General features: G+C 36.9%; 1 protein-coding gene across 1 annotated transcript in view; it reads right to left on the reverse strand.

Annotated features, from left to right (window-relative positions):
* Window positions 1–17,942, reverse strand: part of LOC149788458 (uncharacterized) — a 208,030-nt gene that overhangs the window by 20,813 nt on the left and 169,275 nt on the right. Inside the window, exons 79-82 of the mRNA XM_089973518.1 lie at window positions 13,892–14,003; window positions 10,732–11,115; window positions 6,552–8,328; window positions 57–5,647 (exon numbers count right to left, since the gene is read on the reverse strand). Coding sequence (XP_089829644.1) covers window positions 57–5,647; window positions 6,552–8,328; window positions 10,732–11,115; window positions 13,892–14,003 — 7,864 coding nt within the window. The remainder of the gene's footprint in view (window positions 1–56; window positions 5,648–6,551; window positions 8,329–10,731; window positions 11,116–13,891; window positions 14,004–17,942) is intronic.

Below are 17,942 nucleotides of genomic sequence, written 5' to 3' on the forward strand. Positions count from 1 at the left end.
AGCACTATTAACAACGGATTTCTACTCTCATGAATAGTAAGCAAAACTCAACCTACCATCACATTGAGGCCTTCTGTCTGAATTAGAGTGTAAATTCCTGGTTCAATTAAGTTCCCACCTGATCCAAGCCATCTGGTGATTCCCTGGAAGTCAAGGAGACTTCCATCTCCACTGGCCACACAGGTTGTTTTATTGAGGATGTTATTCTGCTGCAGTTGACAGTATTCCCCACTGTATCCAGGTGTACAGGATCCACACTTTTCATCCCCATTCCAGTTAAACTCACAACTGCACACTCCAGTCCTCATGTGGCACTTCCCATGCTGGCTACAAGGGTTGCTAGAACCTCCAGGACACTGCTCATCACAAGTCACACCACAGAAACCAGAATTACAAATGCAATAATCAGTAGTGTCATCCTTGGGAATGTTTATATCATATGTCCCAAATACACATTTCTTATCACAGTTAATTCCAGTCCATATTGGGAAATGACGACTCTCAAAGTAACTGCAGAGTTCCTTGGCTGGAGTGACTTCAAGTTGTGCCCTGAACTGAGCCATATCAGCTAATGACAGAATTGTGTCCAGACTGAAATCTTTATCATCTGCCAAGGCTGTATCTTGTCTGCATCCTAAATAGTAATATTGCATAACTGTCACCATTCCACTATCATTACTAATCCCAAAGATATATTCACATCTGGCATCTAAACTGGTCACTGGGTTGTTGTTTGTGATAGACATTGTTGGCTCTCCAGTTTCATTTATGCTAACATCGGACTTCATCCAACTACATCCTGAGAAACTGAGTGTTAACTGAACTTTACTCACATAGTCTGATGTTATCCTGCCAAAACCTTCATCAAAGTTCCATGCAAGCTTCAAATTGCTGACATAGTTCTGTATCATGATCTTCCAGTTGACAATAATTTCTGCTGGAGTCAGAAGTCTGTTCCAGATCAGAAGCCTGTCCACTTCCATTACAACCCTGCCTTCTGGCTTTGTACCCAAAACACCAAACGAAAGCTGCCAGCTTCCTATTGCTAAAGTCCCATCTGCTGGTAGACAATCATTTCCAATATTCAGGACTCTGTAAATGGTGACAGTATGACTATGGATGTAATGGAATACCAGGATGCCTGCTTCACGGTTGTAGATCAAAGCAATGTTGCTCCATGACTCTTTCACTACATGAATTGATGTATTGTATATGTCTGCACCAAACTGAATGTGGAAGAAGTTATTTATAATGGTCACAGCAAACACTTTCTCATAGGCATATGAAATAACCGTGCCACCAGTTGTATTATTACCAACCTTAACTCTCATTTCCAAAGTAATCTTAGCATGTGTGAAGACAGAATCCTCCCCAAATGGTTTGGAAACAATGAATCCACCATTAATGGAAACAGAGTATCCAGATGTTGAAATAACTGTTGTTTTGAACAAGCTGATTTTCTGGTCCAGAATAAAATGACTATAGTAATCATGTAGTATTTTTGATGTAAGCATCACATTTCGTGAGAGTGAGGCAATTCCAATGGCCTGAATCTGACAGGAATAATCATCATGAGCACAGTTATGACTTCTCTGTGCACAAACACCAAAAAGGCCACTGATACTGGGGCAAGATAATGAAGACACTGTCATCCATATATTCAGGTAACCTTCCATAACACTGATTCTCATCTGAAACTTTGGTCCCTGGATTTTATACATATACTGATCCAATTTTACTATCTTGTAGTCAGCCAAAGTGTATGTGACATCCGTTACAATTAATTGATTCCCATTAGATGTTAGCATCCAATGGACATGACTATCAATGACTAGGGTGAAATTTTGTATTCTGATTGCTACAGACAAGATGCAACTTTGCAGTTTGAAACATGGACCCTTCATGATTTGCATTTCCACTTCAGATCCTAATGTGTACAGGTTAAATATTCCATTGTCAGGGAACTGAACATTTGCCCCATCCAAAGTTGATAAATGTCCATTGCTAGTAAGAGAGCAGAAGTACGATTGGCTGCCTATTAATGACTGTAATGCAACTGAGCAAAATTCTCCTGTCCATCCATCTGAACAAATATTACATTTCTCTCCTTGCCAATTGAGGCTGCACTCACACACTCCTGTAGTCTGGTTACAGTAGCCATTGTTGCTGCATGGATTCAGTGTACCTCCAGGACAGATGTTTATACAGGATGGTCCCCAGTATCCTTTTCTACATGTGAAAGCACCCGATAAGAAGTCTGGGAACCTATACTCTAGGTTACAACTGGGTCCTGACCATAGAGGGAAAATGTTAGGACTGAAAAATTTACACAGCTCTTTGCCTGGCCATAAAGAAGTATATTGGTGAACGTCAATGAGATCTGCAAGAAGCATGGCTGAAATAAGGGAAATATCAATCTTGCCACTTGATGCCACATCACTAGTACAAGAGACATAGAAGAAATTAAGTGTAGCAGGATCCACACTGCTGTTAAATGACTGATTCATTGCTTCATAAATGATGGACTTGCATTTCTCTTCTGCCTCAAGTTGCTTGGTGGAATTAGAGCTGATATGCACTGGTGGAATAATTTCTAATTTGAACGAGATATCTGATATGCACCACTCCACTGGAGCTTTTGTCCATGTGTACCTTTCAAGATAGATGTTATGGTCTCCTTTCAAGTCATACACAACAGACCCCTCTCCTTCATCAAATCTCCAATAGGCCACAATTTTCTCTTCAGTTTCGATATCAGCTAGTTTCATCTGGTTCTTGACTACATCAGAGAGGGACATGGTGGTGTGCCAGATTCTTACTTCATCTATTTGACCAACAAAGCTTCCAACAGATGGCTGTGAAATAGTGCTCATGGAGTTGAATGGTGGCTGCCAAGTTCCAAATGTCAAAATGCCATCTCTGCTTAATGCACTTGAGTTTGGAAGTATGAATGATTTATAGGTAAGTCCATCTTCTGTAGCCATATAAACTGTCAACTGGAAGGAAATCCGCTTCCAAACAAGAGTAATTTGGTTCCAACGTTCAACAGCAAGTGTGAAGTTGGTGTCATAGACAGTGCTTCCTGCCTGTACTTGAAGAGTTGAATTCAAGAATAAACAAAGAGTGCTTTGCTGACTGTAGGTGAAAATTATTCCAAGGTTATTATGTGGTTTTACAAACAATTCTATGCTCATATCTTTCTCACCATTGATAATGTCCAGTAGAACATCTGTTGAGATTCTACTATGATTGAAAAGCAATGCATGTCCAGCCATTGTGGAATTTCTAGGTTCATTTTTATATAGACACGTGAACCCACTGTAATATTCATCGATAAACCAGCCTGTGCTGAAGGTATGAATTTGTGAGATGTTTGTTATAGGCTCTGTGCCACCCAGCAGGTAGTTTTGCCCTTCACAGAGTGATCTTTCAATGTCCACAACTATACTCAGATGATGGCCCAACACTCTTATTCTGGCATAGAAGTACTGTTGGAAGTTGCCTCTTATTTCATACAATGAAACAGATGAACGCCAGATGGTGAAGTATGTCATATTGTACACAAGACTCTCACTGAAATAGTGGCGCTGCCCATTGATCCAGATGACTGACTCCCCTGTAAGAGTATATGCTCCTCTTATTAAGATGGTCTCGGAACTATACTTGAATTCCAAAGCAGATAAACAAATGGCATTCTTGTAACAGTAAACCATTCTGGCCTGCATCTGGAATGAATTTTGAGTGTTTCTTCTTATGATAAAGAACTCTCCTGGATGTGTTAATGTGAATTTCAAACCTTGGAAGCTGATGATGTGGCCAAAACTGAAAATTGCTCCAGTCAGATTTTCTCTAGCCTGAGATTCATTTGCTGGTATATCTGGAATGAGCATGTCACATCCAACTCCTGTCCAACTGGCAAGACATGTGCTGCAGTTTGATGATGTATCAAAGGTTGGGAGGCAATGGCAGTTTCCAGTCAAATCATCACAGAAGCCATTTCTGTTGCATGGACTGGTGAAACCTCCAGGACAAGAGTTTTCACACTTTGGTCCCCAGTAACCATCATAGCACTGACATACTCCATAAGTAACAAGGTATGCAAACTTGCTACACTGCGTTGAAGAACATACAGTTTGGAAATGTGGGCTGTAAGGGTCATTACACATATCTGCTGGAGGGAAGGGCTGTGGTGGAGCAATTATATCAATACAGACCTGAACATAATTCAACAGAGAATTTACATAGGAGTCACTGTCAGGATATGTCGTCATATCTTGCAAACAGGTCTGATAGAAGAATTCAGTAGAATGAAGTCCTCCACAAGCACTAAAGAGTTCTGGATTGTTGATAATTTCTTTACATTGTGTCTTTACATCATCAGGTATATATTCAACAAAGGTGTTTTCCTTTGTTGAACCTACCTGAGGAAAAATGTCGGAAATGACCCATTTGATGTCAGTCTGTGGGACAACCATGTATTGACCAGAAATCACATCAGCTGCAATGGTATCTAGCCCAGTGTCAAAAGACCATTGAGCTGTGAGATTTTCAAAATCTGAATTCACTGGTGCTACCGATGTTAGTTCAAGTTGGTATTGGGCAAGCGCAATATTCCATAATCGCAATTCATCTATCTCACCAACATATGTGCCTACATTTATTGGAGGGTTTTCGAGCCAGGCCCCAAGTCTGATCAGGCCATTGGATGAAAGCACTGTACTGTTTATACTTTCCTCGTAGCTGAATACATTCTCTGATCCATTGAAAACGTAAGTTGTCAGAGTTTGTGTCAAATTATTGTACACAAAGCTGAGGTGATGCCAAAGACCATCGTGGATTATGAAACCCGTGTCAATAAATGTTGATCCTGACAGTATATGCAAGGTTGTGTTGAGATATACCATGAAAGGGATTTCTGACTGGTATCCTAGTATTAAACCATGGCTGCTGGATGGTTTGACTTTAATTTCTATTGTAAAATCACTGTTCTCAGCAATAACAGATGATGGAAGCTGGGAGGTGTAGGTTCCAGATCCATTGAAGTACAAACTATGACCACCTGAGTCTATGTCTCTAGGCTCAGTCACACCATCAATTGTGTACACAAATGCGGTTGAGTCATATTTTAGTATGCTCCAATAGTTGGTGAAGTCCACATTGATGACGGTTGATGAGACTTGAGTCAAGCTGACTGTGGTTGTAAAGTTGATCCTGATGTCATTGTCAAGATTCCCATCACAGTTTCCGCACAGACCCTCAAGACCCGAACTGCATGTGGGTTGGTTATAGGTTACTTTGGTGTCCAGATACCTCTGATAGGAAGTTACCATGGATGTTACTGTTATGGTGGAATCATGAAGAAGCACACTCAATTCATTCAGACCTGACCACTCTAATGTGACATCAATTGTCAATTGGTAGCTTCCTTCAAATGTGACCTCGATACCGTTGTGGATTAACACAGGCCTAACAACTGTCTCATCCTTTGATGATGGGGTGCAAATAGTAAGATTCTGAGAGCCAAACCCAATCCAGACTTGCTTGGTACAGCTGCTGGTCTCACCACCACAAGATGCTTGCCTCACATACACCTTAACCATGCTGGAATATGCCAGTACAAATTCACCTCTTCGACTTAGAGTATAACCTGAAAAGAGGTGCTCACCATTTTTAATATTTCTCTTTTTTTTTCTCCAATTTTCCAAACCACTAATCCATTATTATCTTAATTAAACTTGTTGTGACCAGAATAAGGGCTCTGTGTTAGCCAATTAATTTTAGTACATGAAACATTTATTAGTTTTAGATTTACTTAAAGTAGCATAATAATATCTTTTATCCATGAAAATGGTAGGCAATGTATACCTACACATTTGCTACTAATAATGTGTAGATAAAGCTAGTGAACTGGCATAAATGCATGAAAATAACAAAAGTGGTGTAGATAATCAATTGGTATGAATATTTTAATTCAGCATCCACAATTAGGTAATCAGCCCCTTCTGCTACTCAGAAAAGACCAACAAATTATTCTTGGCTAATTTTGCTGATAAAGTAAGGAATCTTAATGAAATTAACAACCCATCTCTATTTCTTACTAGCCATTATCTTAGCATGGACCTTTGACTTTTTCATCGGAGAGTTACTGTAGATCTACCCTCATCCAATCTAATGATATCATTGGCAATAATGTAACTGCTACTTAGTCACCTTTATAATGAAAATCAGCAATGGGGATGAAAAAAGTATGAGTGCAATGTATGCATAATGACAAATCAAAAATCAAAACTAATGTTAACTTTTACCTTACTAATTAGGGGAGGGTTTATTTGTTTGATTAGTAAAATATGCTGCTATCATCTCCATATCAATAACCCAGATTATTTCCCAGAACTGATAATCCTGTAAAGTGCTGAGAACATGGGACATTCTCATTTGAGATTGACTGTAAAATTAAGAAAGAACTGGAAATAAAATGATTATTTGGAATTAGTAATAATAGCAATTGCAGGAAAGATGCAAAATCAGTATATCAAGAAGGGTTTGCTTACCTAAACCATCAGGAGTGATGACATGTCCATTGCCAAACATTCTACATGATTTCGTGGTGGCACTTCCTGGGAAGGTGATGACTGAGACACTGCAATCCACACCATACAGGCCTGACACACACTGAGCACAGCTGGTGTTGACATCAAACCTGTCAGATGAACATATGCAGGAACCATCTGTAGAACTGCATGTTCCTCCTCCACATGGGGCCTCCCTGGAGACTGGACACAGGCTTGCACAGGCAGGTCCATAATACCCTTCAGCGCAATGGCAAACTCCAGATGAGGAATCAAAACCTGATTGGCATGAGACATTACATGAACTACCAATCCATCCAGGGAACATTCTTGTGGTAAACTGATCACAGAAGTGTTGGGCTGGCCAGGCCTGAGACAATCTATTTGGAACACAGAAATCTGCATAAGCCACAATGATCTCCATACTGGCCTGTATACTGTTCCCCCACATTGCATTGGAAAGACATTGCTGATAGAACATAGTCTGCACATAATTGCCAAGGTAACTGCATGTTGTATTGAAATATAATGAATAAATGAAGCTAAAGCACTGTGACTGAATAGAATCTAATGGATTCAAATACAGAGAGTATGGATTGTACACACTAAGATCTGGGAATGTGAGTTTGTAGTCAGCCATAACCCACTGAGGGTGTATCCAGGGGCTTGAGAGCCAGCTTAGCTTCAGTCCTGTTACTGGGTCTACAGAAAAATGGCCAGTCCCTTCATTTAGTCTCCAAATGTTAGACAATCCTAGCTCTGTGGACTGAATGTATACAAAAGACCTAGTAATTATTTCAGTTACGGTTAGTGGTTTCTTCCAAATACGTAATTCATCCAGATATCCATTAAAATTCCAGGTAAATGGCGCAAACTGTCCTAATATAAATGTTCCGCCTGGCACTAGTGGGGAGTGAGATGTAAAGTCAAACTTGATGAAATTGTTGGTGTATGAACCATCCTGTTTCACTAAATAGACAGTGATTCTTCTATCTTGCTCGGTCCATACGACTGTCATCTGGTACCACATGCCTGGATTCACTGTGATAACACCTAGTGTGATGAAGGATGTATTGTATCCAACCTTTAGCTGGGTGCCACACAAAAAGATACTAAAGCTGACACTGTTTTTGTAAGACCAGATAGTTCCACAGGTCTTTGGACTTTCATCTACTTTGAACTTGATTTCCACAGTGATGTCGGACTCCACAAATGTATAGAGAGTATCACTGATGGCATGGCTTCCATTTGTATAAATACAGAAACCTGCACCTTGGGGCGTACTCAGGAAACCATGAAACAGGAAAAGGGATGTCTGGACAAGCCAAGATGGACCAAAAGCTGAATGAATAGAAGATTGTGTGAGGTTGCCATCAATGTTGGATGTCAGGATGCTACCAGAGGCAGTCTGGAAGTCATCAATAGGATCTGAGTTACAGAAGCTCAGCAGGCCTCTGGCCGATCCACAAAGTGATTCTATAGCCTGGACATGGATGTCTAGATGACTCTCATACACGAAGATGTCAATGATTAATCTGCCTGATGCTTCAACTCTGATCTGTGTCACTGACACTCTGGAGCAGTATACTCCACTGCTGAAGGCATAAGCAGAACCAATTACAATTTCATTGCCATTATAGTAGGTTGTTCCATTGCCAAACACTGATGATCCGCTTGTAGTGATGATCAAGTTATTGGAACCAGCTGATATTCCAATGGCACTGGTTCCAATAGTACCTTCATAATTGGAGAGTTCTACCTGTAAAAGAGAGGGAAAATATGTAAAGATGAAAACTAGCGCCTGAATGTCAATATTTCAATCAAATTGCTACAAAATGAGTGTCATTACTCCAAAAATAAATAGGTTTAAGTGGGCATATTGCAAAATGAATTGTCTTAGCTTCATAATGGTTAATCCTTAGAATGAGAAAAATACGTTAAAGGTGTTTAGTAACATAAACAAAACAGGAAACATTAACCCACACCTTAGCACATATTTTCTATGACTGAGTTTGACCCCAATGTCAAAGCTGGGAAATGAGCCGGCTACACAATTAATTGTCTTGGATTTGCACTGATTCACACAAAGTATGAAGACTATGAGTCAAACTATTTAGGAAATACATACTTGAATTCATTAAACCAAAACGTCAATTAACTTTTCTTTGACAGGGATCTTAACTCAAGGTCAAAGAGACAAGTAAGCATGCTACAGAATGAATTGGTTTAGCTATGTAATGGTTCATCCCATGCACAGACAAAATCCATCCAATGGGTTTAAGAAATATAAGTAAATTAAAACTTTCACCAAAAACTTTAAGAACAATTTCTATGACTGTGACCCTGACACCTAGATTACAGAAGCAATGACCCTGACTCCTAGGTTACAAGGGCAACTGTTTTGGTTTCATAATTATTTATTCCAAATACGAACAAAATCTTCCAAACGATGCAATGAAAACGCTTTAACCAAAACCTTAACTGTTGATAAAATTGTAGTCAAAGAAGTGATAATGTGACAAATGTCAACTTGACAAAATTTATTTAATTATTACTAGTTACATAAATATTAAGTCCCAACTACATTAAACTATAATTTGTTCAACATCACTTTCCTGAATTGTTCATTGCTTTAATTTGTCCAGTCTTCAACAAGTGCTTGTGAAATGAAAACTGAGAAAGTAAATGAAGGCCCTTTGACTAACCCAAATATTTACATAAAAGTTCTGCACCACAAGATATGGACTTAAAAGTTCTGCACCACAATATATGGACTTAAATGTTCTGTACCACAATATATGGACTTAAATGTTCTGCACCACAACTTATGGACTTAAATGCTGCATTTAACTGGTTATATCAAATACCTACAGTGAGTGCAGATATTTTCAAAACATTCCATTCTGAAACAGTAAACTGTATGAAAGTTGACAATGAATCAGTAAAAATGTAACATAATTTGTGTCAATTGCTCAGGTAAACCATCAAAACATTGACATGTTCAGATATCTGGTTTACCTAAAGAAAGCCAGCAACTCTTTTTAATTTGAGATCTTGCACTCATTTAACATTAGTCTGGTTTACTGTTGTTGGTTTCAAAGGCACTTTTAACATACTATTGGCAATATCATAATGGGTGCCAAATGCTTTAACCAAAGACATACTGAGGCAGCTGACTCAAGCTTGCCCAGGTGGATATCAACAGTGCAGCCACTGTTTAACTTTAGTCTTCATTTATAAGCTACCAGTGATTTACAAAATATAATGATTTCCTTTTTCTCTAAATTACTTTTCTATTTAAACTAATAATTCATTGAAAAATGCTAAATTATATATTTATGCTAATTTCTTCCTAATGAATCAAATTCTCTTTGGTCATTAATTGAATCTTAAAATTATGTTACACTGATGGTTGACAATATCACTGCACTCACACATGACAGTTTGCTTTTGGTTTTGTGGAGTTTAATGCCATTTTTCAGCAAATTACTGCCTATACATGGAGGCTAGTATATCTGGTGAAGAGGAACCAAGGAAGACCCCAAGAAAAATGATTGACCAACAGTAAGCTATTGGCAAGTGTTCTCACACACCCATGCTGGTCAAGCTGAGAACTGGACTCATGGACAGAGGTGAGATATGTGAGTGGTTTGCAAAAGTTAATGCCATAGACCAATCAGCCACCGAGGACCTTAGACTAATCAGCCACCTGGAGCGCCTCAAATGTGATAGACAACTGAACAAACATTGAGTATTTCAACTTCCAGATTTGTGGTTTTAACTGAAATGAATCACCATCTAAAAGTATTGACTGTTTTAGTGTCAAGACAGATCAATAAATATAAGTTCTTAATTATACTTATATCTATATAAAAAAAATATTTTTTGCACCATGGAAAAACTTAAGACATTGTTGGAGTTATCGAAAAAGAATTAAAAAAACACACATCATGATACAGTGTGTGCACAGGGGTCATGATGTAGGGACACAGCACTAAAAATTGGTGTAAACAGTGATCCTGAACTCAAGATAAAATTCTGATATAATCTTTATTTAACGTCAGTATGTATAATTGCAAACACTAGCTTAAAACTATGGACATGTAGAACAATATCTACTAGCACTACAATCAATTAATTATATTTTTTTCATTCATCTTACCTGTAATATATGCACATCTAGCACATGTTCTGAAGCCAACTGTACACTTGTAAGCAGGTATTCCCCTGAACGCTGGAAGCTGTACATTGCTCCATCATAGGTTACAAAATGTCCACTGTGATAACATCGGGCCTGGTAGAATCCTGACATTTGGACAACTGGCATCACTACTACTGAGCAATCAGCTCCAATCCAGCCTGGTAGGCATGTTCTACAGTTAGTTGTCTGGTCAGCAGATGCATAACATGTGCAGTGCCCAGTAACTGGGTCACAGGATCCCTTCCCATAGCAGGGTGTTGCAACTCCTCCCTCACACACATTTTGGCACTTGGAACCCCAGTAGCCTGGCAGGCATTTACAGTATTCAATCTCTGATGAGGAATCCTACCAAAGAAAGTTTGTTCTAGTCACTATTCCCAAAGGACAAAGTCGAAGAGATACACATAGAAGCAAAATGCAAGACCTTTTACCAAACTGGGCCTTTCTCACATCAAGACCTTTTACCAAACTGGGCCTTTCTCACATCAAGACCTTTTACCAAACTGGGCCTTTCTCACATCAAGACCTTTTACCAAACTGGGCCTTTCTCACATCAAGACCTTTTACCAAACTGGGCCTTTCTCACATCAAGACCTTTTACCAAACTGGGCCTTTCTCACATCAAGACCTTTTACCAAACTGGGCCTTTCTCACATCAATCACCTAATGATGTCCAAATTTGGTTCTCATTAAATTTAGTATTTTAATAAGTTTCATATTATTAATAATACAGTTATGACAAATTAGAATTAAAAGTGAAACCTTTTCACTCTTCATATGACAATTCCAAAAGCTTGCTTGGATTGAAGTATTCCTGTAACAGTTTACTACTTCTGTCCAAAGATGATTTTTTGTAAAAAAAAATGTATACGTGTACATTAAAGAAATGTAAAAACTTAACTTGCAATCCATTATTTCTTGAGACTTGGCATATATAAATCATTTTCCAATTTTCAAGTTCATAAACTATATGTGAGCTTGGAAATCAGTAATTTGTTTTTAGGCTACTGAAAGATAATGGACTGTATAAAATTTTTTTTTTTTTTTTGCTGTATGATCCAAGCTATCAATTTCTGCATATTTTCTGACAGAAAAACATACATGTAATTAATTATTTTCTGACATGTAATTAATTATTTAATATAAAATATAAAATATATTCAATCACCATCTCAAATCAAACAAAATATCAAGTAATCAAAATCAACAATTATACTGAAAAACACAGCTTCATATGAGAAGCAAAATAATAAAACATGCGTTTTTCTTACCATCATCTTCCAACAAGGAAAACTGGTATAAATATATATATGATAGGACCATGACTGTAATGTTCCAGATATTTATAACAGAAGTGTATTTATGTTCCAGGTGGGAGAGTGTGATGTCTAGCACTGGGGCATCATGCCGCAGACATAGAGCATGATGTCCCACCCAGTCACATCATCCTGGCACCTAGGCCAACCAACCTTTTAATGTTGTGTGCCAAGCAAGGCAGCTACTAGTACCATTTTTGTAAGTCTTTGGTATGACTTGGCCAGGGTTCTAACTCAAAACCTCCTGCATCCAAAGTGGATGCTCTAACCACTTAAACTACTAGAGCAGTCCCAGGTGAGAGAGCAGAAGATCATTTCTAAATACTACCAACAGAACCAATGATTCCATTTTGCATGGTCTGGCACTTTATAAATGACTAATAGCAAACTAAATTACATTCCAATGCTAATAAAATATTAATAATATAAAAAACAAATTCAATGAGGGAGATTATTTTTTACATTTAACATTATTGTCCATTGAAACTAAATCCTATATATGTGACCAGTATGTGACTGGGTGTAGGTTTTAGGATTATTAACATTAAAAAAGAATTGTCAAAAATTGTCAGTATAAAGCTTTCCCTTCCAATGTTTAATCTTTTAATGAATGGATTCATATTCTTTTAATAATTTTTTAACTGAGACTTTTTTCTCTACAAGTGAGTGTTATAGTTTTAAGCAAATCCTATTCATTATATCGGTATCAGTGATGTGACTGCCTAAGGCTGTTTCCGATCATGAAGAAGCCATTCTTCCCCTTTCTGAAACCAATATTATTATGTATCTCTTGTATTATCATTGTAGAATTACAACTGTGTCCGAAAACATTAATGCATAAATAAAATTATTTTAGCAAACCAATGGTGTTGTATGTACACAGTCTTTGAAGACCTAACAATTATATATTATTTAATAGTGGGGGCATTAAAAAGTCATATTGGAAATCTCCAATACCTGTTTAATAGCTGGATACTCAGAAATAAACATGTATATTCAAATATGAAAATCGTCTCAATTTGTATTTTTTTCCCACTGTTTTAATGAAAAGGAAAAGGAAAAACTAAAAAGAACATACTTCTGAAGACAATGATCTTGTCAGGCTATCGTAGACAACAATTTTTTTCAAAGATACAAAAAACAAAATAACTAGATGTGCATTTACCTAACATGTATGCTCCTACTTCAGACCCAAAAGACCAAGTTAGAAATGAAAATAATATGAAAAAATAAATTTAGTGATCTGAAAATCTAAACAAATAATCTAAATTTAAATAAAAATTGTTCTGAAAAATTTAATTTGTCCAACATGAGTGTTTCTTGTCTAATTATGCTAACAAGTTTTGTTTCTAAAAAAAGTTTTAAAATGCATACAAAAACTGAAACAATTTTCCTGAAATTGCTTAAAAACTAAATCAAGATATCTAAGAATAAAGATATGTGAGGAAACATTTCATTTGTGCTAAGTAGCTTCTATGCATTCTTGCCAACAAGTATCTTAAGGCGACAAATGGATGAAAAGACAAACACAAATGGACGTATCTGACCAAATCAAGATGCCCCTGCAACAAGCAGTAGGAGCATAATAATTATTTAAGATAAATCAATAACAAAATAACTTAGGTGTTTCTATGTACCCCTTGTCAATAAATCAAGAACCACCCCTTTCAGCTGTTTCTGTACATCCCCAATAATAAATCAAGAAGCAACCATTTCAGATATTTCTGTGCACACCTTGTCAATAAATCGTGAGCCTATCACTTCAAATGTTTTTTGCACTCATTATCTATAATTCAAGAACCTACCACTACAGGTGTTGTTTGGCACATCTTGGTTTCATCCACTGCGGTTATATGATAGAGGTTGGCTTTTGTGGAGGAAACAAACCATGAAACAGGTGTGCCATCTGGCAGAGAACTGTAAAAGTAAAGGTTTGACAAGTCAGATGAAAACAAAACAAAAACTTTTTAAGTCTTGAAAGAAAACACATTTACCAATATTTCTGTTCAATTTACCATAAAAAATAACCATATTCTGTCAAAAGTATCTTACCTTGTATACCTGATTAGGATGATTAAATTCTATTTTTTTTTTTTAAATTTTTCTATATGAATCTTCTATTCTAATATTCGTAAGCTAAATAACCATATCCAGTCCTTTCAAGTTCTCATGTCTTCTAATTAAAAGCATTTTACAGCTGAAGTGTTCTCATTGTTTGCAGTTTTCATGTGCTGTCAATTCATTATTATTTGTGGGTCACTTTTTTGGGTCAGCTATAATCAGAATGAAATATGACCAATGCTGATATTTAAAAATGACCGAACCACCCCCACCCTGGTATGTACCAATAAGGATCACTCATGTGTTTGTTTAATTTAAAAATATACTATTTATAGTGCTGAAAAAATATTTAGAAAAGATGATGAACAATGGAGTATCATTATCATTATCATTAATTTGTAGGCAAAATATCATGAACTTTAAAACTCTGCATTAATGCAATAACCTGGGTCCTATAATAAAAAATAAAAAATTATTCAGTTTGTATCATTCTTACTTCCCAAAGTGCAATATTATCTTCATTTACAATAAATATTCACTCAAACTTGATTATAATTATCTGAAATTTCAAAATATCTGTAAACACCTGAGAAACGTTTGAGCAAATAAGTTTAACAATTAAATATCATCCAGTTTATGAAGCATATAATAATAATAATAACGATACGCTGTAATAACGATAGTTGCTATTTATTAATGATAATATACAACATAATGTCAGGAACATTAAAACATGCACTTTATCTACTTCTAGACACTATTCCTGAATACATAATGATGTGAAAGTAATTACAAATATCAGATTCAAACATTATTCATTTCATGAATATAAAAAGGATTCACTGTATTTTTTACTATGTTGATCAAAAGTATTACTCTCTAATCCAGAGCAAACAGAACACATTACTAAATCAGAGCTTTCATGGCTGACCTAGATTACATATCTTCACTACCACACCAGGTAGCAAACAATATAGCAGTGAACAAACAGCAGGCATAATTTTGAAAAAATTGAGCACAACTTCTCAAGGATTACATCAAACTGCCACATAAGGATGTCTTAGATTTATTTTAGTTTAGTCTCAAAAATGAGTAAATGTTGTTAGTTTTGCTAAATCTGAGCATATATTTATCTTGTGTACACTAAGCCCTGTATATCTACCACACACGTCTGCTCCAAAGGATCAGTTACATGGCAGTTTTACATTTGTATGGTAGACAAATTGTTTTATATACATAACCAAATGCTGAATATTAAAATGAATATATTGGTTCCAATTTCTTAACAGGTGTAGTCATCGATCGGAAGATGCCAGACCGAGTTAAAGGAAAAGTATAAAAAATAATGACAAGACCAGTGCTGATATATGGGGCAGAAACTGCTGGTTGCTAAGGAGGGAAAATGAAGAACTTTAAGAGAGAACAGAAATGAGAATGCTATATTGAACACTTGGGATCTCACTTATGGAGAGAAAAAGAAGTGAAGATATCTGCTGAATTGTTGTAGTAGCTTGTATCACCAACACGGTTCTTGAAGACAAACTACAGTGGTATGGGCACATAGAATGGATGGAAGAAAGCAACTGCATCAGACGGACAACAGAGCTGAGGACAGCCAAGAGTGCTATCCCCTTTTGAGGACACTAAATGGCAGATAAATGGGTACAGAATTCACATGGTATCTTACTCCAATACAAAGTTCAGTAGATTCCTTAGGATCTGACAGGTTTGCAACTACAGGGGAGCTTGCTTGGAAATGTTCTGCCCTCTGACCACTATGTCAGCAACATTGTATAGTTGTGAATGTGAAACACAATTTAGACAAAGTTGTTTACATAAGGAAAGGACAGATATTTTGTTAGGAAAAAGCTTGGCTTCCTGTCATTGTTTCCCCCCCCCCCCCCACTTAATCCAAAATTATCAAGAGCTTTGTGTTTCAATAGTGGTTTTGAAGAACTTTTTATTTTTTAAATTTAGACCTCCATATTTATGTTAAGTGTTAGCAATGGATCTTAGTCAGCCTAAATAATGAAGTAGGGAATCAGCCTATTTGCTTGAACATTTGTGAAGTGAAGAGCTGTATATTCTTTTATACAGATATATAAATCTTCACTCAGTCTGTTATCCTTTTTCCTTCAAATTACTAACCACAAAAATATGTACCCATGTACAGCAATGTTTGAGTTAAATTATAATACTTACATGATCACAATGACATTAGGAAACAAACTGCTATTTTCCCAATCAACCTGTCCCAAAAAGACAAATCAAATTCATCTTTCCATCTGTATACCATGAAGACAAAGGGAAAAAACTCTTTTCCATTACCTCCCCTTACCATTGCCTAGTGGTGCAGTTTAACAGCAATGACATCTGATATGAATTCTCAGAGAAAAAGGATTTACTAAAGGATTTTCTTCTTTAAAAGCATTCCCAGATCCCATCAACATTAGGAGAATTGGTAATAGGAGGAGGAAGTGCTGAGTATCCTACCTTATCATACTCACCATTTGCAGGAAGATGGGCTGAATTCCCAACATGATGGATAATCACTCACCTAACATAAGGATCACACAACCAATAGTTATATAAACCATGATGATCATAAATGAAGTAGAAAAAATAATGAATTCTTATCACATATACAATTCTGGTGAATCCAGCAAAAGTGCCAAACCCAGGCCTGTGAAGAGGTTGTGCAGAAAACAACTGGGCCTGGTGGCCACCTGGGCCACAACCACTGAACCTACTAACTTTAATTCTTGTCTCTCTGAAGCTAGATCACATAGAAAACAATTTGAGAAGGTTGTATCTGCTTATTCTCAAAAGGATGATGTTGCTTTGCTGGGGTCTCATCCCTGCCTCCTCCACAACAAAAAATACAATTTTAGTCTCAAACCCACCACCACAAATGTCTGGGAATATGGCAGGTATGCACTCATTGTGAAAGGGTCTGGCACATTTTTGAGTTAGCCAGAGCATTGAGCCAGCTGGGAATGTGTCTGATCTGGATAGTTATCTTTGGCTGGAAGCACCAGTGCTGAAATTTCCAAATCTGAATGTATAGGTCAGGTGATTTCATCCTCCATTTCAGGAGGGCAGTCACCACCACCAACTTAGTCCAGTATTGATAAGGACTACTCTCCCATTAAGTTGATCCTTCCAGAAATGAAAAGCAGTATCAACAGCCATCACTGCCAGATGACTGATGAGAAGAAATAAATCCTCCACATCCAACTTGCCACTTACTGTGGTGAAGCATGGTAACTGGCATACATACGTGCCATAACTTCTGACTGTGGCTTTTACCTGGTTTAAGATAATATTTGTTACATCACCAACAAAGGAATAATACTACTTTGGTTGTTATCATTACAGACTGAATTAGTTGACCTGAAATAGACTACCACTGAGCAAACAGGGCCATTTGCAAAGGATGCACAAAAAGGTAACCAAGAAGAATCAAACTGGCAAAAGCTCTTGTTAGAATCCACTGCCAGCTGGAAATTTACTCCATGAGTTTGATAATTAGTGCCACACATATATGAATGAGATGGAGGAGAATGAGATTGGTCAGAAACTCTATACACCAGAGGACAAAATGTTAGAATAAAATAAAACATAAAGTAAATATTTACTCCCATTAATTTATAAAGTCTAATATTTTCTCTGGTGGCACATCATCAAATAAGCCTAACTGATCTCACATTAAAGAAAACTATCTTTCTCACAGGTGAAAGTCTATACACTCAACAAGAATTTGTTTCAATAATGTATGAAAATATTACATTTTTC

The sequence above is a fragment of the Sinohyriopsis cumingii genome, chromosome 11 (assembly GCF_028554795.1).
Source record: "Sinohyriopsis cumingii isolate HCF-2022 chromosome 11, ASM2855479v2, whole genome shotgun sequence".
Taxonomy (NCBI): Eukaryota; Metazoa; Mollusca; class Bivalvia; order Unionida; family Unionidae; genus Sinohyriopsis; species Sinohyriopsis cumingii.